Source organism: Perognathus longimembris, chromosome 1, assembly GCF_023159225.1.
Source record: "Perognathus longimembris pacificus isolate PPM17 chromosome 1, ASM2315922v1, whole genome shotgun sequence".
NCBI classification, from domain to species: domain Eukaryota; kingdom Metazoa; phylum Chordata; class Mammalia; order Rodentia; family Heteromyidae; genus Perognathus; species Perognathus longimembris.
In genome coordinates this window covers 81,684,046-81,709,891 of record NC_063161.1, presented here as the reverse complement: position 1 = coordinate 81,709,891, position 25,846 = coordinate 81,684,046, and the positions used below count along the sequence as shown (strand labels likewise).

The 25,846-nt window shown below is 43.0% G+C and overlaps 1 protein-coding gene across 11 annotated transcripts in view; it reads right to left on the bottom strand.

Moving 5' to 3' along the window:
- The window catches only part of LOC125339685 (aminopeptidase O (putative)), a 348,038-nt gene that overhangs the window by 133,170 nt on the left and 189,022 nt on the right, over positions 1-25,846 (bottom strand). For 7 of the 11 annotated variants that reach the window (XM_048330939.1, XM_048331005.1, XM_048331004.1 and 4 more), the window contains one exon: positions 21,195-21,304. The exons of 1 other annotated variant lie outside the window; for it this stretch is intronic. In XM_048330939.1, coding sequence (XP_048186896.1) covers positions 21,195-21,304 — 110 coding nt within the window. The remainder of the gene's footprint in view (positions 1-21,194; positions 21,305-25,846) is intronic. 3 more of the 11 variants (XM_048330947.1, XM_048330963.1, XM_048331001.1) reach the window with 1 other exon arrangement.

The following is a 25,846-nucleotide window of genomic DNA, read 5'->3' as shown; positions in this document are numbered from 1 at the left end:
TATTGCCATGTTAGCTATCACAATAGATGATTTGAATATTTTTTCAAAGTAGACAGGGAGGAAAGTTGAGACCATGGAATCCAATTTGACTGCACAGGGAGTTTCTGCAGAAGATGAAGGGAGGAATGGTATACTGGAGAGAACACGGACCCAAACTAAACATGAGAGAACTAGGAAGCTAGAAAACTTGTTGTAGGGAAGGCAACAGTTCAGAATGAGCTGATGCTAACAGAGAATGCTCAGGACAACACCAAGGTCATTTGAAGTCCAGGTGTTGACAAGTGACAGAAAAATTTGGCTCTCGGTTGTTTCAATTTTTCTGCTGAGGAGAATGAGTTTTAGGCTATCTGTGGCAGATGAGTTCTGCAGTGTGCAATAGCTGTCTGGCACAGGTATGAGGTCTCTGTCATCCCTTACCATTCCAAGCAGGTGAGAGACACAGCTCTGAGATCACAGATTGCTTGGAGGAGTAAATCATGGAGACAGTGGGAAAGGAGGTGATGGAGGTAGAGAAACACACCTAATTTGCAAAGTAAGTGGGGGTAAATTTATCATGAAGTTATTGAGTAATTTTAAGCACTTAGATGGAGGTAGAGAAACACACCGAATTTGCAAAGTAAGTGGGGGTAAATTTATCATGAAGTTATTGAGTAATTTTAAGCACTTAGAAGAAAAATGATGACCTATAGGTGTTAGCATGGGGCCCTGAGGGCCATGGCAGAAACACACTGTGCCATCCTGAGTCCAGCAAGGTAGCTAGCAGAACAGATGCCATGGTGTGTGCTGGCGAACATCTAAGTAGTGGTCTCATTGTTTCATAAAAGATTAAAAAGCAGAATGCCCAGGGTGTGGATTAATTATTTGCTACAACCTGAAGGGAAGTCCTAAGGACTCTGCTGAAGGAATGAGGACTTACTGGTTTAACATATTTGCACAGGAGCTGAAGCTGGGAGTTGAGCTGGCTGACATACAGTCAAGAAAAGTAGCCATAGTTGAAGCCAGCTGGGGGAAAATGTTAGTGACACTCAATTCTAACAAGAAGCCAGGTGCGGTGGTAGGTACCTATCATCCCAGATATGTAAGAGGCTTAGATAGAAGGATCATAGTCTGAGACCAGGCTGTGGTGAAAATAATGGAAGACTACCCCAAAAATAATTAAAGCAAAAGGGGGTCTTTAGGGCACAGTTCTAATAGTAGAGTACTTGCCTAGTAAGTATGTCTATGTTTAAACCCTCATACTATAACAAACAAAGAAACAAATACTCATAGCCATAGGCTAAAAAGAGACCCAATTAATAATAAATCAACATATGGTAGGAATAAAGAGATTTTAAATATTAATGATTTAAGCCAGGCGCCAGTAGCTTGACGCCTGCAATCTTAGCTACTTGGGAAGCTGAGATCTGAGGATGGTGGTTTGTAGCCAGCCCAGATAGGAAAGCCTATAAGACTCTTAAGACTCTTTTTTTTTTTTTTTTTTTTTTTTTTTTTTGCTAGTCCTGGGTCTTAGACTCAGGGCCTGAGCACTGTCCCTGGCTTCTTTTTGCTCAAGGCTAGCACTCTGCCACTTGAGCCACAGCGCCACTTCTGGCTGTTTTCTGTATATGTGGTGCTGGGGAATTGAACCCAGGGCTTCAGCAAGTCAAGCACTCTTGCCACTAGGCCATATCCCCAGCACCCCTATAAGAATTATCTCTACTAACCTACCAAAAAAGAAAAAAAGTGTAAGTGCAGCTGTGGCTCAAGTGGTAGAGTGCTAGCTTTGAGTAAAAGAAACTCGGGGACAGTGCCCAGGTATTGAATTCAAGCCCCAGGACCAGCACTGGCCCCCCTACCACTCTGAAAAAAAAATCAATGATTAACCTATGGAAAGAATTTAACATATTAGGCTAGGAATATGGCCTAGTGGCAAGAGCACTTGTCTTGTATACATGTAGCCCTGGGTTCGATTCCTCAGCACCACATTCATAGAAAAGGCCAGAAGAGGCACTGTGGCTCAAGTGGCAGAGTGCTAGCTTTGAGCAAAAAGAAGCCAGGGACAGTGCTCAGGCCCTAAGTCCAAGCTTCAGGACTGGCAAATAAATAAATAAATAAATACATACATAAAAAAAGAATTTAACATATTAAATTGTCTATAAACCCAATACACAGGAAGTGGCAACTGATATGGCTTCCAAACTGGCAGGTTGGATCAACAGGAGGATTTGGATTATAATGGGAAATACTGTGGAGTGAAGTGGTTAAGAGCTGGGTTCTCATGTCAATGTCCCTGGCCATCAGGCCAGCCCTGACACTTAGTAGCTGTATAAACATGGTGAGCAGTCTCACATCTCTATACCTGTTTCCATATCTACAAGCCATGGAGAGAGATATAGTCTGAGTACTCAACACTTAACATAAAGGGCCAATATAGGAATTGAAATAATGTTTTAGGGTGCTTAGGAAGATGGCATATATAGAAAGCACTCAATGAATGCTAAGGAGATTTTTTTAAAAAAGGTATGATGATTTATACCTGTAATCCTAGCTACTTAGGAGGCTGAAATCTGAGGATTATGGTTTGAAGCCAGCCCAGCTAGGAAAGTCCAAGAGAATTTTTTTTTTTTTTTTTTTTTTTTTTTTTGCCAGTCATGGGGGCTTCTTCCCGCTCAAGGCTAGCACTCTGCCACAGCGCCCCTTCTGGCCGTTTTCCATATATGTGGTGCTGGGGAATCGAACTGAGAGCTTCATGTGTAGGAGGCAAGCACTCTTGCCACTAGGCCATATTCCCAGCCCCCAAGAAATTCTTAATGTCCAATTAACCATCAAAAAGTCAGAAGTGGGATGTGGCTCAAGTGGTAGAATGCTAGCCTTGAGAGAAAAGGCTCAGGGACAGCACAGAAGCCCTGAATTCAAGCCACAGGACTGGCTTATCCATCCATTCCAATAGTCAATAGGCTTGCCACATGGCCTTGGCTTTGCTAAATCAGAATCAAGAGTGAGTTTGGTTTAAAAAAAACCCAACTAGGTGAATTATTCTTTTTTAAGGTAAATTTAGCTAGGTGTCAGTGGCTCACACCTGCAATTCTAGCTATCAAGGAGGTTGAGATCTGAGGATTATAGTTTGAAGCCAGCTCATACACATAAATCTGAGAGAGTCTTATCTCCAATTAACCACCAAAAAGCTGGAAGTGGTGGTGTGGTTCAGGTGATAGAGCACCAGCCATAAGTGAAAAAGCTAAAAGGCTTGAGGTCCTGAATTGAAGCTCTAGTACTGGTATAAAAATAAAAGCAACTGAATTTAATTAAGGCACACATATTGGGGGGTGGAATTACTTTATAGAATTCAAGAAATATATGGTTTTTTAACTATGCTTTTTACAGTGTTATTTTTGGGGGCAGTGTAATATACCTGAATTGATATTCACATAGCCACATCACTCCATTCAGGCTTAAGGCAATTATAACGAAACCTGGGCTGCCAGTCTGCAATATGTATTCAGAACTCAGGAATATAGGAAGCTTAAAAATTGTAAGATGCAAAAGTAGAAAGAGTAAAAATGGAATAATCTTTTTGTACTGATTTAAAAAAAAAGGAAGAAATCATGACTTCATGTTAGAAAGAAACAAATGAGACAAATACCAGAGGTGGCTGGAAGCATGATTTGAACCCCAACAGCAGGTGCAATGCTGTGTGCTGAGATAATGGGAAGTGTGGCCTCAGCCTAGGACTCAAGACTCAAAGAGGAGCAGATGGTCTGTGGGAGCTGAGGACTTTCCCTCCACTATGGAGAACAGTATGGCTCTTAGAGTGAAGGTGGCAGGAAGTGGAGGGCTTGCCTAGTTTTCAGCCTAGCACACACCAGGATGTACATAAGGATGAAGAGTTAAGAGTAGATCTCTTTCCAGTCTTATTGGCCACTGTGTCCCATTTAGATTTTATATTACACATGCTGTGCACTGAGGGTGTCAGACCATTTGCCACAGCATTGCTTGTGGAAGCCAATTACCAAAATGTCCAATGGTTAACAAATGTTTCATGGTTAATAATGGAACACTCATATGCTGGAATGTTCACAGTTTACTAAAAAGACCTGTATATGTTGATAGGAAAATGGAAAGTATAGCATAGGATGGAAAATGAGAATATGCAGCCTCCTGTACATATGCTCATACTTCAAAGATTGTCTCTTGGGAATGAATCATCACAATGTGGGAGTGTTATTCCAAAGGCCCTGTGGAGATGGTTTCCTAAAACACAGCAGGATATAGCATCCATACTGGGCCTGGCACCTGGGGACTCATTTGATCCCAAGGTCGCCAATTGCCTTCTACCCTCACTGCTTCCATTTCTCATTCTGAGAATGTAGTAGTAGCCAACTGTACTAGGCTACAGATTGTAAATAGTAAAGAACATCTGCTTTCCACTACTCTCTTTCCTTTCAAGAAATTGAAGGGCTTAAGATATGGCTCAAGTGGTAGAGTGCTTGCATATCTAGCACAAAGGCCCTACCTTTAATCCCCAGTACCACAAAAAGAGAGAGACAGAGATAATTCACATGTAAAATTTTCCATTTAAAATATTTACTTCTATGTTTTTGGCGTAATAATAAGGTTATCCCAGAACATTTTTCTTTTTGCTAGTCCTGGGGGTTGAACTCAAGGCCTGGGCACTGTCCCTAGCTTCTTTTTGCTCAAGGATAGCGCTCTAGCACTTGAGCCACAGTGCCACTTCCAGCTTTTTCTGCTTTGTGGTGCTAAGGAATCGCACTCTACTGCTAAGCCACATTCCTAGCATCCCAGAATATTTTGTTACCCTAGAAAGAAATCTAACCTTATGAGGAACTGTCAAGATGTTTTCAAAGCAACTGCATTATAATTTTACATTCCCACAAACACTGAATGAGGGTTCCAATTCTCCAAATTCTCAATAACACTTGTTATTATTTGAGTTTTTCATTATAGCCATCCTAGTAATATTCATAGAATATTCACATCCTAGTAAGTGTGAAGTGGTATTTCATTATGGTGTTGACATGCATTTCTGATGTTTAATTATGTTGCATATCATGTGTTTGTTGACCATTTTAATATCTTCTTTGAAGAAATATCTATTTAGATCATTTGGTCATTTACTAATTGGAGTATCTTTTTTTTTTACTGTTGAGCTCTAAGTGCTCTTTAAATATTCTGAATATGAATCAGTTGTCAAATATTTGATTTGTAAATATTCTGTCTGACTCTCTCTCTGTCTCTTTGTCTCTTTGTGTCTGTGTATGTGTGTGAGAGAGACAGTGCAAGGGCTTGAACTCAGGGCCTGAGCACTAGTCCTCTGTGTTTTCATTCAAGGTAGGTGCTCCACCAATTGAACCACAGCCCCACTTCAGCTTTGGGGGATAATTGGAGATCAGAGTCTCATGGACTTTCCTGCCTGGGCTGGTTTTGAATGGTGATCCTCAGATCTCAGCCTCTTGAGTTGCTAGTATTATAGGCATAAGCCAATAGTACCTGGCTTGCCTTTTTTGTGTGTGGTGGTGGTACCAGTTGAACCCAGACCCTTGTACATACTAGGCAAGTGTACCTCTGAGCTATCCTCAGCCTCAAGTTGTCTTTTTAGTTTCTTTTGAAAGAGTCCTTTGAAATACAAAAGTTTTTCATTCTGATGAAGTACACCTTATTGATCTCCCCACCTTTGGTTGTGAGTGCTTTAGGTGTCATAGCTAAGAAACTACTACCTAATTCAAGATAATAAAATTTATACTTTTTTCTATTAGTTTTGCAGTTTTAGGTCATATATTTGGTCTTTGGCCCACTTTGAGCTAGTTTTCATATGTGGTATGAAGCAGAAGATCTAGTTTCATTCTTTTGCTTGTGAATATGTAGTTGTCATAGCACTGCTTGTTAAAAGATTATCATTTCTCTCAGTAAATGATTTTAATATCCTTGTCAAATATCAGTTAATCATAAATATAAGTGTTTGTTTCTGAACTCTCAGATTTTTCTACCAATCTATACATCTATGAGGGTACTATAACATCTTGATTATTGTAACTATTTAGTAATGTGTCTTTTGTTTGCTTGTTTGTTAGTTATGGTAGAATGGATTGAATTTATGGCCTTGGATTGCTCAGCTTGTTTGCTCAGGTGCTGCTCTATCACTTGAGTCTTACCTCCAGCCTGGCTTTTTGCTGGTTTTTGTACAAGGAGTCTCACAGTCTTTTCCACCCAAGCTGGCTGTAAGCCACAACCTCTGGATCTCAGTCTCCTGAGAAACTAGGATTATAGGGGTGAGCCACTGGCTCCTGGTTGTGTAGCAAATTTTGAGATTGAGAAGTGTGATCCATCCAATTCCACTGTCCTTTTTCAAGGTTGTTTTGACTATTCTGGGTGCCATGCATGTTTAAAGTGAATTTAAAGATCAGTTTATCTGTTTCTGCAAAAGGCAACTGAGATTTTGACAGAGATTATATTAGATCGATAGATCAGTATAGGAAATATTTCTATTTTAAACATTTTAAGGCATCCATGTCATAAACAGATGTCTTCCAGCCGATTTAAGTCATTAATTTCTTTCAATCATGTGCTTGCAGTATGTGTTGCACTTTTTGGTCAAATTTATTCCTAAATGGATACAATTCTTATTGTACGTTAAATAAGTTTTTCTTCATTTTTGCTTTCAAAGTAATAATAGCTGGTGTATAGTAGAAACATAACTGTTTTTGTTATTGTTTTGGGTGTTTTTTGGTATTGGTACGGGGACTTGAACTCAGGGCCTCATGCTCTCATTTGGCTTTTTTTGCCCAGGGCTGGCTTTTTCACCCCTTGAGCCACTCCTTTACTTCTGGCTTTTTCCTGGCTACTTAGAGATAAAAAAAATCTCACAAACTTTTCTGCCTGTTCTGTCTTTGACCCTCAGTCCTCAGATCTTAGCTTCCTGCATGGCTAGGATTATAGGAGTGAGCCACCAGACCTAGGCTTAACACACTGATTTTTGTCTATTGATTTTGTTTCCTTTCAACCTTACTGAACTTGCTTAATAACTCCAATATTTTTTTGAAGAACTCCTTAGGTTGGGCTGGGGATATGGCCTAGTGGCAAGAGAGCCTGCCTCGTATACATGAGGCCCTGGGTTCGATTCCCTAGCACCACATATACAGAAAACGGCCGGAAGTGGTGCTGTGGCTCAAGTGGCAGAGTGCTAGCCTTGAGCAAAAGGAAGCAGGGACAGTGCTCAGGCCCTGAGTCCAAGGCCCAGGACTGGCCAAAAAAAAAAAAAAAAAAAAAAAAAAAAAAAAAGAACTCCTTAGGTTTATCTTTGTATAAGATGGTACCATCTGAAATAGTAAAGTTTGACTACTTCCTTTCCAACCTGGATACTTTTCATTTTATTTTCTTGCCTAATGACCCAAGCAAGGACTGTGGTACAATGTTGCAGAACAAGGCTGAGCAGAAGTACAGTCTGTCTGTTTTATCCTTTCTCTGCTCCACCACTGACTAAAAAGGAGCAAAGACTTCTGTCAAATTGGATTTTAACATCTGGCCAGAAAACCTTCTCTCCTGTCTTGCAGCAGGTCCAACAGAATACTTACATTGTTTTTGTTCGCCCTTTGGGTCAAAACTATTGGTCAAAACACAAAGCAAATGACAGGAAGATAGGCCACACCTGGTTAGCAATTATTTTTGTAAGGCAGAATAAATTTAGGAGCATGTAAGCATTCTTTGGATAGGAATTATTCCTAAAGGAAAACTAACACTCAATAACAAGACTATCATGTAGGGAGATAGCATCTCTTCTGAATGACTGTGTGCATATGGTATCCTTAAGATGGGTAAAAGAAGAGTGAACTATAATTGAATGGTGTGTGGATATGTTATATTTTTGGAACTATTTCATAGGCTAACAGTGGAGTAGCAGTTCAGAACTATGAATATGTATTTATAAAATTTATTTTCTGAAATCCACAATAACTTCTGGGTATGGTGGCATATGCCTGTAATCCCAGCACTTGGGAAGCAGAGAGAAGGATCATATGTTTGACAGCCTAGGTTATACGGTAAGTTCGCACAGTCTGAACGACAGTGATTTTCTGTCTCAAAACAAAGAAATTAACAGATAAACAAAAAGAGCAGTATGTGTTGTACATGCTTGTAATCCTAGCTATGTGGAAGATACAGATAGGAGGACTATAGTCCAAGGGAAATCCCAGCAACAAACCAAAACCAAACAAACAAAAAACCAGAGCCTGTCTATAAAGTAACTAAAACAACAATATAAAAGGATGTGTCTCAAAGGGCAGAATGCTTGCTACAAGCACAAGGTCTGGAACTGAAAACCTAGAACTGCCAATATTAAAAAAACATTCACAAGAAAATGAACTAGGGGGTGGAAATAGAATTTTATAGTTTTCTAAACTGGGTTTTCCTATTATGTACCTCTATTTGAGGTAGGGAGAGAGTACCATGGGTAATAAGCAACAATTATGAACTGCCTTACTTCATATGTTTTCCGGTATTTAAAGAAACCCTACTGAATATTACCACAAAAATGAATTACCATGTGCTGCAAGAATGTAGGAGCCCATGGAGAACTGCATCCTTTCCCTTACAAATGTCAGAGTGATGAGTAACCTGGGAATGGTCTAGAAAAATGAAGAAGCAAAGTTATTTGAGTTCAACTATGCAGGACATGTCTGTTGTCTTTGCTGTTTAAAAGAACTGGAGGCAGGCTGGGAATATGGCCTAGTAGTAAAGTGCTCACCTTGTATATGAAGCCCTGGGTTCGATTCCTCAGCACCACATATATAGAAAATGCCAGAAGTGGCACTGTGGCTCAAGTGGTAGAATACTAGCCTTAAGCAAAAAGAAGCCAGGGACAGTGCTCAGGCCCAGAGTTCAAGCCCCAGGACTGGCAAAAAATAAAAAATAAAAAATGAACTACAGGTTGAAGGTATCCCTCCCACAGGAAACAGAAACTGAAGAGACAGCTCAGGGAGTTGGCCCTGGCCTTCAAAACAGGAAAGGGCAGTCTGCTTTTGGCTAGCTGAGAAGGCGAATATATTTTAGCCACTGCTGGCATCCATCTCTAAAGGGTAGAAGCATTCTTCACAGCTAGCCTGCTAGTATATGTGGTTCCAATTAAGAACACTAGGCAGGGAGAATATGGTAGAGAGCCTGAGGGGTGGGAATTTCAAGATACAGATGTGGAGGCCTTTAGAGTGCCACAGGCCAGTACTGGTGGTCAGACTCATGTAAGGACTGTTAAAGGCCAGAGAGGCAAGAACTATTTTCTTCTGAAGACCATGGTGAGATTAGGAACATATGCTGGGGAGCTTCATGAGGCAGAGCCAGAGGGGACACAAGGGTGGCCCTCCTGAGAGGTTAGATCAGAAGTAGGTTCCAGGAAGGTATGAGGCTCCCACTCATCTTAGAAGTGCTGCCAACTCAATTCTTACCCCAAGCTATTAGTCTGAGCATCTTTATTTAACTTTCAGATTTCCCCTCTTTAATCCCATCCTTTTCATTTTTAATCAGTCATTCTTGTACTTTAAAAAATGTTCTTTTAGTGTCATAGGAAAATTACTTCTTGAACATTCCAGTTATTTAATGTTTGCCAAGAAGAAAGGTAGGTATTTCCAGGCTTAGGATGGTAACAAAACTGGAACAGAATGCCCCGAGTGCTCCCCCAAGGAAGGGTGGAGGTACTGAAGAAGAGATCAGCTCCAGAAGATCAGAGACAGGAAGAAGGCAGCACTGTTAGCATAGCAGAACAAGCCAGGGAGGAGAGTTGGCTGTGGGGATAGCATCCTTGTGCTTTCCACCTTTTGTTTGACACATGTTCTCCAAGCATCAGAGAATACAGATGACAGTAACTAATACATGAATACTTGAACTACAGGAATATTCCTTGCCATTAATCATCTTAGACATACAAAATGGCAATTTCTTAGGACTTGAGGTAATATATGTATGTGAAATGATATTTATGTATTCGTTGCATTTATTCCTCATTTCCACTTATAAGGTAGAAAGTGTAGTGTGTTATTAGCCCTGTTGTGCAGCATGAAGGCTAAAGCTTGGTGTAGCTGATTAATTCTATAAAGGCTACATAGGATCAAGACTTATATCCACAAGTTAGACTCTAGGCCTACTCTGTTAGCCCTTGTGTTACCACAGTGGGTTAAAAATAGAAGTCTCATGAGCTCTGGAGCAGACCTCAAGCTTCTATCCTCAGATGACATCTCTGAAAGGCAATATCGACTAGATCTCAGCCACAGAAGAACAGGAGTTGAGTCTTTCACACTCCTCAAAGTCATAGAAAACTTCATAAAGGCTGCAAAATTTTACTAGTTCCTCTATAGGGTCAATCTTCATGTGTAGTCACAGACAGGATCTTCTTTGAAGCTGAGTTGCTGTTTCAATCTCTTCTGAATAGTGCTAAATGAGCAACTCTCAGTCAAAGCCTTAGGCCAATGAAGCTCTTCTGAACTCAGCCCTCATGCCTGAGACAGCTACTTAATTCTACCTGGCCTCTTCAGTCTGTCTCTTTCTTTGATTTTGTGTTATCCCAAAGGCTCAAGTAATCTTTCCCACAACTCCATTTTCAATATATCCTTCTTGGAACCTGAAATAACAGCTCACTGCTATCCCAGGAAACTTCATTAGGGGCATCTAAAGAACTCCACTACTTAGTTCATCCTCACCTGGCTACTTTCAACCTTCCAGTTTTATGAGGAGACTGTCCTCTCCAGCAAGCCCATCCTCACTGAAATACTCACTTTGATACTGATTTATGTTTATGCTATGTTTACTCCTTAAACTCCTCTCCTCACAACCCTACATCCATCTCAGTGCTATCCCTTCCTGCCATCCCAGCTTACAATATACATGCTTTCCACAGCCTCTTCTGATGAAGCTTTCTAATATTAATTTCTCAGGGCTTAGAGCTCTAAGGGATGGAAGCTAGGCTCTGTCTACTAGCTTCTGATCAATATTTCAACTCTCAAAATAACATACAGAAAGCTTCAGAGACAGAGTTTTTATCTACAGCATTCTTTTTTTCCAACACTTATGTAGTACCCTTTCATCAAGCACTGTGGTACTAGATATAAACCAGACATTGTTCCTACATATAAAACAATGACAGATCTGGAGAGAGAAATTGAGATTTTTGTTTTTATAGGTCAGAAATGATCCAATATTGTTCATTTAATATGGCTTACCCTCAATATAAAGGTGATTATCAAATGATGGAGATGTACAAAGGCTCTAGGAGGTTCAGATACTAGTTCTTCTTAGGGTAGAGCTGAACATGTTTGTAAAGCAGTAGTATCTGTGCTAAATCATAATGCTGCAGTAAGGGAAATATTTTCTAAATAGAGACAACTTGAAGAAAAAAAAAGTATGGAGGTAAAAAGGGGATGTGGAAGAACAGGTGGGTTAAGTTGTATACTCCAGAATTTAGGCATTGAATCTTGAGTCTCCAGAACTCAGTATGTAGCTGTACTTTGAGAATGGAGTCGTTCAAAGGGGTGGTTAAGTTAAAACAAAGTTATCAGTGTAGGTCCTAGTCACATTCATATTGACTAGTGTCCTTATCAGAAGAGACTTGAATATATAGACAGACAGCAGGGAGGCACATGGAAGAAAAACCATGTGAGGACACAGCAGGAAGGTGGCCATTTTAGGCCCAGAAGAAACCAAACCTGCCAACATCTTGGACTAAGACTTCTAGCCTCTAGAAGTATGAGAAAATACATTTCTCTTGTCTAGGCTACTGAATCTTTGGTATCTTGTTACAGAAGTCAAAGCTGACTAATACAGTAAAGTCTGTAACCTATTTGGTTTGGCAGAGGGTAAAGCAAAGAATAACAAGAGATGGTGCAGGAAAGGAGATAGAAGCCACATTGTATAGGGCCTTGGCATGCATACAAAGGAGCTTGAAATTTTTCCTGTAGGTAAGGAGATAATCTGGGATTTTTTTTTTAAGGATGACAACAGCAGGATCATTAAGTATGTTAAGGAGAGCCTCTTTAGTGGCAATGAAAAAGGACATGTCCAGAGGTAAAAAGGGCTAGGTATGTAGCTTAGTGGTAGACTACTCACTGAACACGCACAGGATTCTGGGATCAGACCCAGAACCCTGCTCTTTCCCTCCATAATGACTAGAGGCAGATAAACAATTGGATTGATAGAAGCAAGGCTCAAAAAAATTCTAAACACAAATACTAGACTTCAGGGTAGAGAAATATTGGAGGTAAAAGTAGCAGTTGTTAGGGATGGTTCCCAGAAGAAGAGCAAAGAGAAGGTAAAGGAGGAGAGGAGTAGGAGTTCCTGAGTTTTTCTACCATACATGTATGTTGGACCTATGCCTCTATAGATGAATTCAACACCACAGCAGTGATAGAGAGAGAACCGATGACCAGTGTGAGAGGCCTGAAGGGAAGCGATGACAATGGATAGTTAAATATTCATCTATAATTCACTTTTTTTTTTTTTTTGCCAGTCCTGGGGACTGAACTCATGGCCTGAGCCCTGGCTTCTTTTTGCTCAAGGATAGCACCCTGCCACTTGAGCCACAGCACCACTTCTGGCTGTTTTGTATATAACTATGGTGCTGAGGAATCGAACCCAGGGCTTCATGTATAAGAGACAAACACTCTTGCCACTAGGCCATATTCCCAGCCCTGTAATTCACTTTTGGAGTTTTCCTGCCTACTGATTTTCCTCTTGAATGAACAGAATGTCCCTTACATTGGCTGAAACCTACAGGTTTTAAACTTAAAAATAAGACGGTATAAATCAACAAAATGTAGGCAATTAAATTCAGGTATAAATGGTGTATTAAAATATATGGATACAATTGATTTTGATCAGTATAATTTAAAAAGACACCTGTGGCTCATGCCTATAATCCTAACTGATCAGGAGACTGAGAACTGAGGATTGCAGCTCCAAGCCAGCCTGGGCAGGAAACTCCAGCCTGGGTGGGAAAGTCTGTGAGACTTGTATCTTCAATTAACTACCATAAACACTGAAGTAGAAGTCTTGTTCAAGTGGTAGAACATTAGTCTTGAGCAAGAAGCTAAAGGACAGCACCCAGGTCCTAAGTTCAAGTCCTAATACACACACACACACATTGCCTGCCCTCCACAGTGAGCAACTTCGTAAAGGAGAAATGTTCCTGTGTTAAAACTAAGGTTTCTGGACAGCTCTTCTAGGCTGATTCACTACTGATATGCCTGCAGGAGCCCCAAAATGAACTACTATTCTCCCTGACAGAACAGGACAGCTCTCAGTCCCTGGCCCAAAATAATAGGGGTTTCCTTTGTCCTTGATCTTTATATTCACCCCCCTCTTCCTCCTCATAGCAGAGGTTTAAATTCTACTGTCCATGTCCTAGTTCCACCTTTGAAACAGGCAGACTGGCAGGTATTTGAATATCTGAGAGTTCAGGCTAACTATGGATATAGAGGCATCTTTAGAGCCTAATGGAGAAGATGGCTATTAGCCCAATTTTCCTGTAGGCAGGATGCAAGAAAGAGAGAATTGGAAAGGCCTGTAATCAACACTGGAGGCAAGAGTGGCTGGAATTGAGTGGATAGGAGAAATGGGATCTCCTAGGCCCCCTATAGAGCTTCAGAAGATGCCTGCAATTCTGCATTGGACAGCACCCAGGGCTTCTGGACAGCTTTCTTATGAGGATGGCTTGTGTCACTGGAATGGATGTGTCCAACATACATGGGTAGGAAAACTGCTATGAGCTTCCAAAATTAGAAAATTTGAGAAAAACTTTCAAGGTGAAAACTTCCAGTAGGAGAGAGGGACTACACACAGAATACTTTTAATGAACAAAATGCATGGGGTTCAGGCACCATGTAATTCACAGAACATTTATGGCATGCACTTTCCTTTAACTATGGATAGAGTTACATACCTGGGATTTTCCCTCTGTTATTAAGGGATATTTTTACAACCACAAGGTGAGGCATTCGTGAGGAAGGTAGGAAAAGATGTCCACATTTATTTAGCATTATATCAGCTATGGAGGCAGCAGCTAAGAGAAAGAACTACATCAGACTTGTGCCTGTCAGCGCCTCCTCAATGTGATATATTCCAACATTTTCTCAGCATGAGCTTGACTTTAACAATGAATCCAGAAAAAAAGAGGAAGCGATAATAAATCACAAACAATAAAAACCAACAGAGATTTCTTCTGACCCTGCCACTGTAGTTCTTCCATCCTGTGGGGCCTGTCAGCAAATGCTAACTGAAAGCACTTAGAGACACTGCCAGAATTCAGCTGTACCCTAGAGATTAGAGGCATGGGGGTGGGGCTAGGGAGCTCACAGAAGCCTTTACCACCCTAGCATCTTCTTTGGCAAGAGCCACAGTGCTGCGCTGATCAAAAGTGGAGTCTGTAGGCAGGAGTCAGTACAGACAACAGGAAAGATTTCAGCAATGGAGACCAACAGAAAAGAACAAGATCAGATTTCTCACTACTAGGAGGCAAGGGAGGGTCTGAAGAGAGCCAATAGGGTCTCATATGGGAAAGATATCTTTAATAATTAATAAATTCATAAAAGCATGGCATCATCACTGTGACCTATAACATTTTGCAACTCTGAGCAAATCACTTCTGAAGCCTGTAGCTACTTTATAGACTTCCAGGCCTGAGAGGCTGAAAAGATAGGGATGAGCAAGAAATTCTTATATAACCAAATGAAAGCCACAGCTAAGTTAATCAGGTTGCATTTGGTGCAAATCAAACAACAAAATCAATCGGAGGCACATTTGATGAGATACATGATTCAACACTGGCAGCATGAATGGCACAAACAGAACACAATCTTATCAATTACTGAAGTTAATAACTCAGAGCCAAACAAAGTTGCAGCCTTTCTCTTCTCACTGTGTTAATAACTCTACTTCAAAGATCAATGTTCTGTTTTCTTTTTTCCTATTATCTTTTGAAACAAGAAATACACATTCATGTGTTAAAAGATAAGGATGAGGGCTAGGAATATGACTTAGCAGTAGAGTGCTTGCCTTGCATGTATGAAGTTCTGGGTTTGATTCCTCAGCATCACATAAACAGAAAAAGCCAGAAGTGGTGCTGAGGTTCCAGTGGTAGAATGTTAGCCTTGAGCAAAAAGAAGCCATAGGGCTGGGAATATGGCCTAGTAGCAAAAGTGCTTGCCTCATATACATGAAGCCCTGGGTTTGATTCCTCAGTACCACATACATAGAAAAAGCCAGAAGTGGCACTGTGGCTCAAGAGGTAGAGTGCTAGCCTTGAGCAAAAAGAAACCAGGGACAGTGCTCAGGCCCTGAGTTGAAGCCCCAGGACTGGCAAAAAAAAAAAAAAAAAAGAAAAAGAAAAAGAAAAAGAAAAGAATCCATAGATGGAGCTCAGGCCCTGAGTGCAAGCAAGCCCCAGAACAGGCAAAAAAAAAAAAAAAAAAAAAAAAAAAAAAAAAAAGATAAGGATGAGCCAGGTGTGGTGGTTCGTGCCTGTGATCTTAGCTACTCAGAAGACTGGGATCTGAGGCTCACAGTTCAAAGCCAGCCTCAGCAGGAAAGTCTGTGAGACTCTTATCCCCAATTAGCTACCAGAAAACCAGAAGTGGCACTGAGGCTCAAGCTCAAGTGGTAGAACACTAGACTTGAGCTAAAGAGCTCAGGGACAACACCTAGGCCCAGAGTTCAAGCCCCGTGACCAGCCAAACAAACAAACAAAAAAAACATAAGGATGCTGCTTGAACCTGCATCTGTCACTATGCCATATATGTTTCTCCAAGTCCAAGAATACCTGGAGTACTGTAATTTTTAGTACAACTTAAAGTATACTGAATTACTTGAAGATAATGATGTGGTGTAGGGAAAAGAGAATACTTTGAATCCTTGAGGTTAATGCCAACTCTGTTCTTTATCAGCTTTATGATGCTGAACACATTTTTCAATCTTTTTTGAACCTCAAGACATCTAAGTGATGATGTTGAACTGCCACCAAGAGAAACAGAGAAAGACCAATCAGTGAAATAACAGGAAATCAGGAGATTGTATCTCACAGAAGCTGAGAGGAGAAAGATTGTTTTGGGTTTTTTTTGTTTTTGTTTTTGTTTTTTTTTGCCAGTCCTAGGGCTTGAACTCAGGGTGTGAGTACTGTCCCTGAGCTTCTTTTGCTTAAGGCTAGCATTCTATCACTTGAGCCACAGCACCACTTCTGGTTTCTTTTCTGTGTATGTGGTACTGAAAAATTGAACCCAGGGCTTCATGCATGTTAGACAAGCACTCTACCACCAAACCACATTCCCAGCCCAGAAAGAATTTTTTTTTTTTGGCCAGTCCTGGGCCTTGGACTCAGGGCCTGAGCACTGTCCCTGGCTTCTTCCCACTCAAGGCTAGCACTCTGCCACTTGAGCCACAGCGCCGCTTCTGGCCGTTTTCTGTATATGTGGTGCTGGGGAATCGAACCTAGGGCCTCGTGTATCCGAGGCAGGCACTCTTGCCACTAGGCTATATCCCCAGCCCCCCAGAAAGAATTTTTGAAGGAGGGATTGGTCAACCATGTTGAAAACTGTACAAGGATAATTATGGTTTAGATATGAAGTATCTACCATGTATTGAGGCCTGGTCCCCAGCTGGTAGAGCTATTTTGGTAAGTGGTATAGGTTTTAGGAAGTGGGACCCAGTAGTCAGAAGGAGGTTACTGTTATATCTTACTGGCTGGAACTTGCCCTTGCTGCTTCCTAGATCTCTTTGCTTCCTGTCTTCCGGGAAGGGAGCTGCTTTATTCTGCCATGCTTTGGTCACTTTGAAATGCCTTATACCTCAGGTCCAAAGTAATAGAGCCAGACAATCATGTCCTGAGACCTTGAAACCATGAGGCAAGACAAATCCTTCCTTTAAGTTGTTTATATCAGATATTTTGTCACAGAGACAAGAAATGAACATACACAAAGACCTAAAGTTCCCATTGTGTCTGCCACCTTTGGTACAATCTATCAACATACACATAGACTTTTAAATTATTCTTGATCCATCAACACATATCTTAAAAAAAGAGAGAAAAGATAGTATCTCTGATTGTTGTATTGTTTTAACTTCTTTCTCAAGTTTCATTTGCATATTAAAATAAAATCTGAGAGCCAATTTTTACAACTCTGGTTTTGTTTTGTTTTCTTCTCTCAGTAATTTCTAGGTTCTCTGTGCCCATTTAAGGGAGAATTCTACAGGGTAAGCGCTAGCCAAACATGGACTGTATAATTTCAGGCAGATTCAGAAACATTTCCTCCTCATTGTAAGCATATCTGATAAGAATATTTTCCATGTTGATGTGCAATAGGTCTTTCAAATGCGATTGTTTATGCCTATATTTAGGCAAATGCAATTTATGAATACTAAGACAAAGAAAAATATCATGGTAAGCCCTCCCTAGTACCAAGGTCTAAAAACACTGTATCCTTTCTCCAAAGTGCACTTATATAGGAAAAGAACTTGACGTTAGGTTGACCACAGCTCTAAGAAACCAGAGACAAGCTTCTCCTCACATGTAAACAGACTTTTCAGGTAGCATTCTAGCCTGCTTAAAGAGTTAGAAATGCCTCTCATCAACTACTACTAATTAACAATACCACTAACCACTACCAAAAGACCACGATCATACAAAAGCAGATATATAAGGGACATAGACATAGAAAGTGAAGACAACCTCTTAGTTTGATAAATTATGTCTGGGAGGTGATGAATGTAGACAGTTCACATGGCTCACATCTGAGTACGCATCTGTACACCCCCCCCCACCATACCTTAAAGTAAATCCCTCTAACCTTCACCTGCGATCTCCCCAACAGTGCTAACAAGTCAGCAGCACCAAGATCATACTCATTACCTCTCCTTCCCAATCTGGCTCTCTTCTCCACTATTCAGAAACAAATGCAAGAATGTCAAGGTCACTGCCATCTTTCATATGGTCCTGCCTGAAGGTCACTTCTCTCTTACCATTTTACACACTCTTTAGGAAAATTCAACACCATTCCTTCCATCTTGCCTCACTTTTCTCTGTGACCTCATTAGTCTGTTTTTCTACACACAGAGATTACCACACACACAGATTGTCTTCCTTCCAGCTTCTTCCTTGCTTGTTCCTCTCAATAGTGATTTCAGAATTTTAAGTTTTGTATAGACTTTGTGGTCCTCTCTCCAATGAGCTCCTACTTTTCATACCTATTACATACTCAATTTTGAAAATTTATTTGACATCTTACACTTAATACAGGACTTGCCTTGCTCCTCTTGGCCCAATCTTTTTATGTATTTAAAGATGGAATATGAAGGATTGATTTCTGCCTTATTCCCCCAGGTCAAACAAGACATCAGGTGTGCACGAACAGGCTTGACCACATGCCTGTCCAACAGGCAGGTTATTCCAACCTAGTCCTGGCTCAAAGTCCCCATCACCCCAGGAAGAACATTCCATTCTGGACCTAACTGAAAGTACCCACCCCTAGCCCCTCAGAAATTATAGACTGAGGGGCTGGGAATATGGCCTAGTGGCAAGAGCGCTTGCCTCCTACACATGAAGCTCTCGGTTCGATTCCCCAGCACCACATATGTGGAAAACGGCCAGAAGGGGCGCTGTGGCTCAGGTGGCAGAGTGCTAGCCTTGAGCAGGAAGAAGCCAGGGACAGTGCTCAGGCCCTGAGTCCAAGGCCCAGGACTGGCCAAAAAAAAAAAAAAAGAAAAGAAAAAAGAAATTATAGACTGATTTTTACTCCTTTGTTTCCTTGTTAAGACCCACATAAACCCAGCCCCCAAACTACTCCCTCACACAACCTCCTGGCAATAAACAGTCCTAGTCTATTGATGATTAAGCACAGTCTATTCCTTTTCCGTACTCTCCACTTTCCTAGCACTTAGTGCATACAAAACGGAAACCTTAGGTGTTTACTATTCCTCTAAAGTCTATTTTCTGTCTTTATCATCTCAATAAAAAGTACCACCATAGTCAGGTGTTAGTGGTTCACGTCTGTAATCCTAGCTACTTAGGAGGTTAAGATCTGAAGATTGCAGTTCAAATCCAGCCTATGCAGGAATGTCCATGAGACTCTTGTCTTCAATCAAAAAAAGGCCAGAGGTAGAGCTGTGGCTGAAGTGGTAAAGAGCCATCCTTGAATAAAAAAGCTAAGGGCCAGCACTCTGCTCCTGAGTTCAAGCCCCACTACACACACACACACACACACACACACACACACTAATTTTTAGATATCAGTATCTATCTCAACTGAAAAAAATCTAGAAGCCATTTTGGATACTCTCAGTGTCCTCTTTCCTAATTCAGATTCAACAAAAATACTTTAGTTCTACCACTAAAACGTATGCCCAATAGATCTGCTTCCTGCATTTCTGTTACTGCTTCAAGGCATGGACCATTGCAGCACCTGACCACTCTCTGATCTCTATCCGCTGCTTGCAACCCATTCCATCCAGCCACACAACAGCATTGTCACAGACTGCAGATTATGCTCCTTCCATACTGAAGACTCCATAATGGCTTCTATAGAATCTAGAGTAAGGCTCCTGCTTGCCTATCTTGCCCTGCCATTCTTTCTGTCCCCAAAGCATTTCAAAGCTCTTTCTTGTCTCTGGGCTTTGTGTTCCTTACTCTGCCTCACTCTGAGATGAGTACATGCTCATCTCAGTCCTGAAACCTTACAATTAGTTCCGAACCGCAATTAGGCATGGTGGCACACACCTATAATCCCATTTTTACAGGAGGCAGAATAATTCTGAATTTGAGGCCTGCCTAGGCAAGTTAGGAACACACTAAATCAATCAATCAATCAATAAGGAAGCAAGCAAAAGGATTGGGTGTGTGGCTCAAGTGGAAGAGAGCTTGCCTAGCAGGCATGAGGCGCTGAATTAAATCCCTGCTACTGTATGCTCATCACCTATGACTAGTTGGTGCATGCAACAATATCCCCACTATGGAAAGCGCTCTATGGAAAGCGCATTGGCTGGGGCTGGGGGTATGGGAAGAGGTAGTCCTGGCTGGTTAGACGAATGCTAGCTGAGGGGACAGATGCAGGCACATGGCTTTGAGATGATCACAGGTTCCCCTGGCTCTAGTCCGCTGCACTTTGCACTGCTCCAGCTGCCTCTCCTAAACAATGGATGAGTCAGCCTGGGAGGCCATGGTTAGCGTGCAAGCCTAGACTTCCGTGGGAAGTGTGCAGCACTGCACAAAAGCACCAGCCAGCATCACTCTTTGGGGTGCAGCCAGCTTGGTGAGTTTCTGCTAGGGTCCAGGGGTGGAAGTGCTTATTTAAAAACAAGCTAAAATTGCAGCACTGTCCAAAGCAGGCCTCTACCAAGGATGGAGAGGGAGGGACACAAACTGGCGTTAGTAGGGAGTGGCCTAGAATGGTGCAAGGAGAAGGGGATGATTCCTGGATGGCATGCACTTGGCACCCTTCTGACTACAGATTCCAAATACTTGACTCTACTCAAGAAGGGCTGGAGAGAAGCTTCTGTTGCCATAGCAACCTCCGTGCTCCTGGGGTCTAGGCACAAGTCTTCAAATAAACAACTAGAGTAGAGTAGGGAAGGAAAATTTCACAGAGCAGAGGCGGGGAGGGGGGGGGGCGGAATGGCAAGAAGCAATCCAGCAAGTGCCACAAGCCACACTAAACACAAAACTCAGGAGCTGGGGAATGGAATCTTCCTACTGCACTGGGGAGGGCAGAGGCAGCTTCCTGCTGGGCCACATCTGAAACAACGGGCCCTATTGACAGGCACATCTGTTACTACTAAACACTTAGCAATCAATATTTTCCTACAGAATTATTCCCCCCTTTGGCTTTAAGGGGTTACTGAATGCCAGGCTGCCAAACCCCAACCTTCTCTGCATTAGCAGCCACCACATAAAGTGACTATTAGAACTTCAAACGAAGAATTTAGTTCCAGAAATGGACTCATGCTAGGTTCCCCCCACCCCCCTCAATAGAGACACCAGGAAAATGTCAGAAGGCAAATCGAAAACCCACACCCTGAAAGACTTAAACCCTAACAGTCACATCCCCGGGAGGATGAGTAACTCCAGCACAATTTGATTTAAAAAGGAAACAGTAGATTTAATCAGACAGCCTAGATAGATCTTGCAGGAAAGAAGGGGTGGCAGAGCCAGAGAAGGTAACAGAAGCATGAGGAGGCCTTACCTTAGCACCTGCATTTCCTCCAAGGAGTTCTGCAGCTCATCCTGGAGGCGATGCCAGCGCAAGCAGGCCCTTAGCTCTTGATGCTCATGGGCCTCATAGACGGACAGCTGCTTGGGCCACAGAAAAATAAACATAGTGTGCAAAATAGAGTCATTATTTTGGTCACACCTACCCCATAGAATGGTGGCCTATTTTGTTTCAGTGGAGACAACTGGGCATGTCCCCCTGTGTAAGACTGTCCCCATGCTTTCCCCCTTACCCTCTGTCAGAAAAGCAAAGGCCACAGGAACCTCTTAGCTACTCAAGAGAAATGGAGTGAGCACTCCAGCTCTCTCTAGTGCTAGTAGGTGGAGTCAAGCCTGCCGGCTTGGGAGGGGTCCTTGGTTCTGGAACCTAATCCCTGGACACCCACCTGGCCTGGGGAGAAGGGGAGCCTCCCTAGGGGCCATTTCCACTTTGGTTCCATCCAGCTCTCTTTTTTTCCTGCTTTGTGTTTCTGCCCAGGGAAAAGAAGGCCCCTCTATTTACCTCCTATTTTTACCAACCCTCAATTTTGTTAAGGACTGTTTACAGTGGAGACTGCTAATGTAACCCAGATGGTTCTGTTTGCATATAACCGGGGGGGGGGGGGGGAGAGGACACTGCCTGGACTCAATTTAGGGCCAGGGAAGGCCATCACTCTCTACCCTACTGAGTCAGAACTGACTGCTGTCACATGGTTGTGCTCTCAAGGCCACATGGCTGTGATCTCTGCATGGGAGAACTGCTGAATACCCACTGTGTGGGGAAGGTGTGTAGGATCTACAGGCATTTCTCAAAATCAAAGGCTCCCAATAACTTATACAGTAGATATTTACTGAGTGCCTGCTAGGTCTTGGGGACATGAAGGACAGGACCTCTACCATGAAGAGTTGAGGGTGGGGAGAACAGGTAACGACATGAATACTGGGGTGCCAGTGAAAGTGGAGTTAAGGAAAGGTCCTCTTTCCAACTAGCATGTGTCAGGAGCTTTCCAGTGGAAACAGTGTCATCAGGGAAGACAGATATCAGCTATGGTACAGGGACTATGGGAAGTAAGGAATGATTCACAAGGCTCTGGGGCCTTAAAGAATGGAGAGGGCTGTGGTGATGCTGGGAGCAGACTGTTGAGGTCTGGAGCTACTAAGAGGTTGACAGAGGTCAGATGATCAGCAGACTTTGTATACTGTCTCTTGTTACACACCCAAATATCCTCTACCCCCACACAAGTTGAAGATCTAATGCCAGTGTGACTGAATTGGGGAACAGAAACTTTTAAGAAGATGGTTAAGGCATAAGGAAACATTAAGAGGGAAGCCATAATTCTATAGGATTATAATCTTATAAAAAGAAGAAAGCTGGGTGCTGGAGGCTCATTTCTGTAATCCTAGCTATTCAGGAGGCTGAGATCTGAAGATCACAGTTCAAAGCCAGCCTGAGCAGGAAAGTCTGTGAGACTCTTATCTCCAATTAAAAAGCTGACCAAGAGCAGTGGCTCAAGTACTAGAGTGCTAGCTTAGAGCATAAAAGCTCAGGGACAGCACTCAGGCACTGAGTTCAAACCCCAGAACTAGTACAAGAAAGAAAGGGGCTGGAGAGGAAGGGGGGGGAGGGGAAGGGGAGAGAGAAGGGGAGGGGAAGGAGGGGGAAAGAAGGGGGAAGGGAGGGGGGGAAAAGGGGAGGGGAGGGGAGGGGAGGGGGGGAGGGGAAGGGAGGGGAGGGGAGGGGAGGGGAGGGGAGGGGAGGGGAGGGGAGGGGAGGGGAGGGGAGGGGAGGGGAGGGGAGGGGAGGGAGGGGAGGGGAGGGAGGGGAGGGGAGGGGAGGGGAGGGGAGGGGAGGGGAGGGAAGGGGAGGGGAGGGGAGGGAGGGGAGGGAGGGGAGGGGAGGGGAGGGGAGGGGAGGGGAGGGGAGGGGAGGGGAGGGAAGGGAAGGGAAGGGAAGGGAAGGGAAGGGAAGGGAAGGGAAGGGAAGGGAAGGGAAGGGAAGAAACCTTGCTGACTGTCAACTGCTCCCTCTCCACAAGCTCACATGGAGGCCATGTGAGCACAAAGCAAGAAGGTGATGACTTGCAAGCCAGGAAGGCAGTCCATAGCAATGGCTAATCCCATTACAATTTGATCATGGACTTCTATCCAGCTTCCACAACTGTCACAATACATTTGTCTGTTATTGAAGCCACCCCTCTAGTATTTGATACACACACACACACACACACCACACACACACACACACACACACACACACACACACACACACACATATATTTGCCAATCCTGAGGCTTGAACTCAGGGCCTGAACACTGTCCCTGGCTTCTTTTTGCTCAAGGCTAGCATTCTACCACTTCAGCCACAGTGCCACCTCTGGCTTTTTCTATATATGTGGTGCTGAGGAATCAAACCCAGGGCTTCATGTATGTGAGGCAAGCACTTTACCACTAGGCCATATTCCCAGCCCCTCCCTCTTGTATTTGATTAGGGAAGCCCAAGCAGATCAATGTACCTGTGAAGGAGTGTGGACTTTATCCAGGTCAATAGCAAGTTATATAGTTCAACCTTTCAACTCAACTCACTTATCCCTGTGGAATGCCCCGGAAGTGGAATGTGGTTTCCAGTTCCTTTAAGTGATTTCACACTCACCTTCTTCCTCTTTTTTTTTTTTTCTTTTTTTGTTGGTCATGGGGCTTGAACTCTGGACCTGGCACAGTCCCTGAGCTCTTCAGCTCAAGGCTAGTGCTCTACCAACTTGAGCCACAGCTCCACTTTCAGTTTTCTGGTGGTTTTTTGGAGATAAGAGTTTCACAGACTTTCCAGCGCAGGCTGGATGTGAACCGCAATCCTCAGATCTCAGCCTCCTGAGTAGCTAGGATGATAGGCATGAGCCACCAGCATCCAGCTACACAATCTCCTTCTTTCCAGGCCTTCTGATGCTCAGGGTTGCTGTGCCCCATTCCCAGGGCAGCAAAGTGACCAGTCACTTGGACCAACATCATCATACCCTCTTCCTTTGTAGAGCCATTTGCAGACCAGGTGCCAGCACTGTCTAGGGGCATAGAGCATTTCTCCTTTCCTGCTCAGGTGTGATGTGGGCATTCATCAGCTACTGGCACCAGCTAAGTCTCTCCCTTTAAGGATGGGGTCAGGGTAATGGATATGTTGGATTCTAGAAGGGCCACTTTACTTGAGGGATGTTCATATTTTCACTTGCAGAGTGATATGTTAGGCTGAAGCCTGCCTGTGTTAGGAAAAAGGAAGGATGGAGAGAGCCCAGTTCTTGCATTCTCTCAGAGGTCACTTCCTTCCCAAAGGCTTTCTGCATGCACTCAGACGTGGCCTCATCCACCTTTGAACTCATGCGTAACTGGTGCTTACTTCCCTTTCCTAGTGTCTTTTCTTCTTTGTATGGAGGGATTTTCTTATCCTCAGTTTTTTGTCCCTATAGATTAAGCACAAAATTATATATACAAAGCAAACAGAGCCATGGGGTTTCAGCCCAGGGAGATTGTCAGTGTGTAGGGCCAGACTCAGGGCAGATGCAGCATCTGCAGCAATGAGACTAAGCAGTAACTGTCTAGAAGTACATGCAGGGCAGGAGATGAAGGAGGGAACTCTTCTGAGGATGCAGGAGACAAAGAATAGAGATAATAAGATGCCTGAAATGAGCTGGGAGATGCCCAGGATAGCACCAATCTGACTGTCACAGAACAGAAGCAGTCCCAGTGCTCATAGGAGCTACAGTAGCAACATATTTATATCAAGATCTTGCTGACTGTCTAGATGCAAAGTGGTGGGAAATACAAAGAGGAAAAGAACAGGTGTTTCTTGCATATTCTCTATGTGTCTGGACTGTGTTAAGCCCATTTACACATTGCTCCATTCACCTTGTAATATTGTTGTCATCTCCTCCTCCTCCTCCTCCTCCTCTTCCTCCTCCTCCTCCTCCTCCTCCTATTCCTCCTCCTCCTCCTCCTCCTATTCCTCCTCCTCCTTCTTCTCCTATTCCTCCTCCTCTTCTTCCTTCTTCTTTCCTCCTCCTCCTTCTTCTTCAACAGTCTTGGCTTAAACTCAAGGCCTATGTACTGTTCCTGAGCTTTTTTGCTCAAAGATGACACTCTACCACTTGAGCTATAGCTGTACTTCCAGCTTTCGGTTGTTAATTGGAGATAAGAATGTCAAAGACCTTCCTGCCTGGGCTGATTTGAACTTCAATCCTCAGACCTGAGCCTCTTGAGTAGGAAGGATTACAGGTATGAACAACTTGTGCTGCACCTGAGTCTTTTATATCCATATTGCAATAAGGAAACTAGGGCTTAGGAGGCTGCATATTCTACCTGTACTCAGAAAACTTGTGAGCAGCAGAGCTGGGATTCAAAGTGTGGTCCATCTCAGAACCCAGCCTCTTTTCCTATGTCTACCAGGTGGCCTCTCTGGGCAGAGGACACAGCTGTGCACTCTGCTAGCTCGAAAGGCATGTTGTGAAGAGACAGTAATGTGAGGAAAGGGCATATCTGCTTTGAAAGGGGGCATAGTCGAAGTTATGAAGATAAGAAAAGCATGTGGTGGAAGAAAGAAGAGGGGGCTGGGAATATGGCCTAGTGATAGAGTGCTTGCCTCCCATACACGAAGCTCTGGGTTCG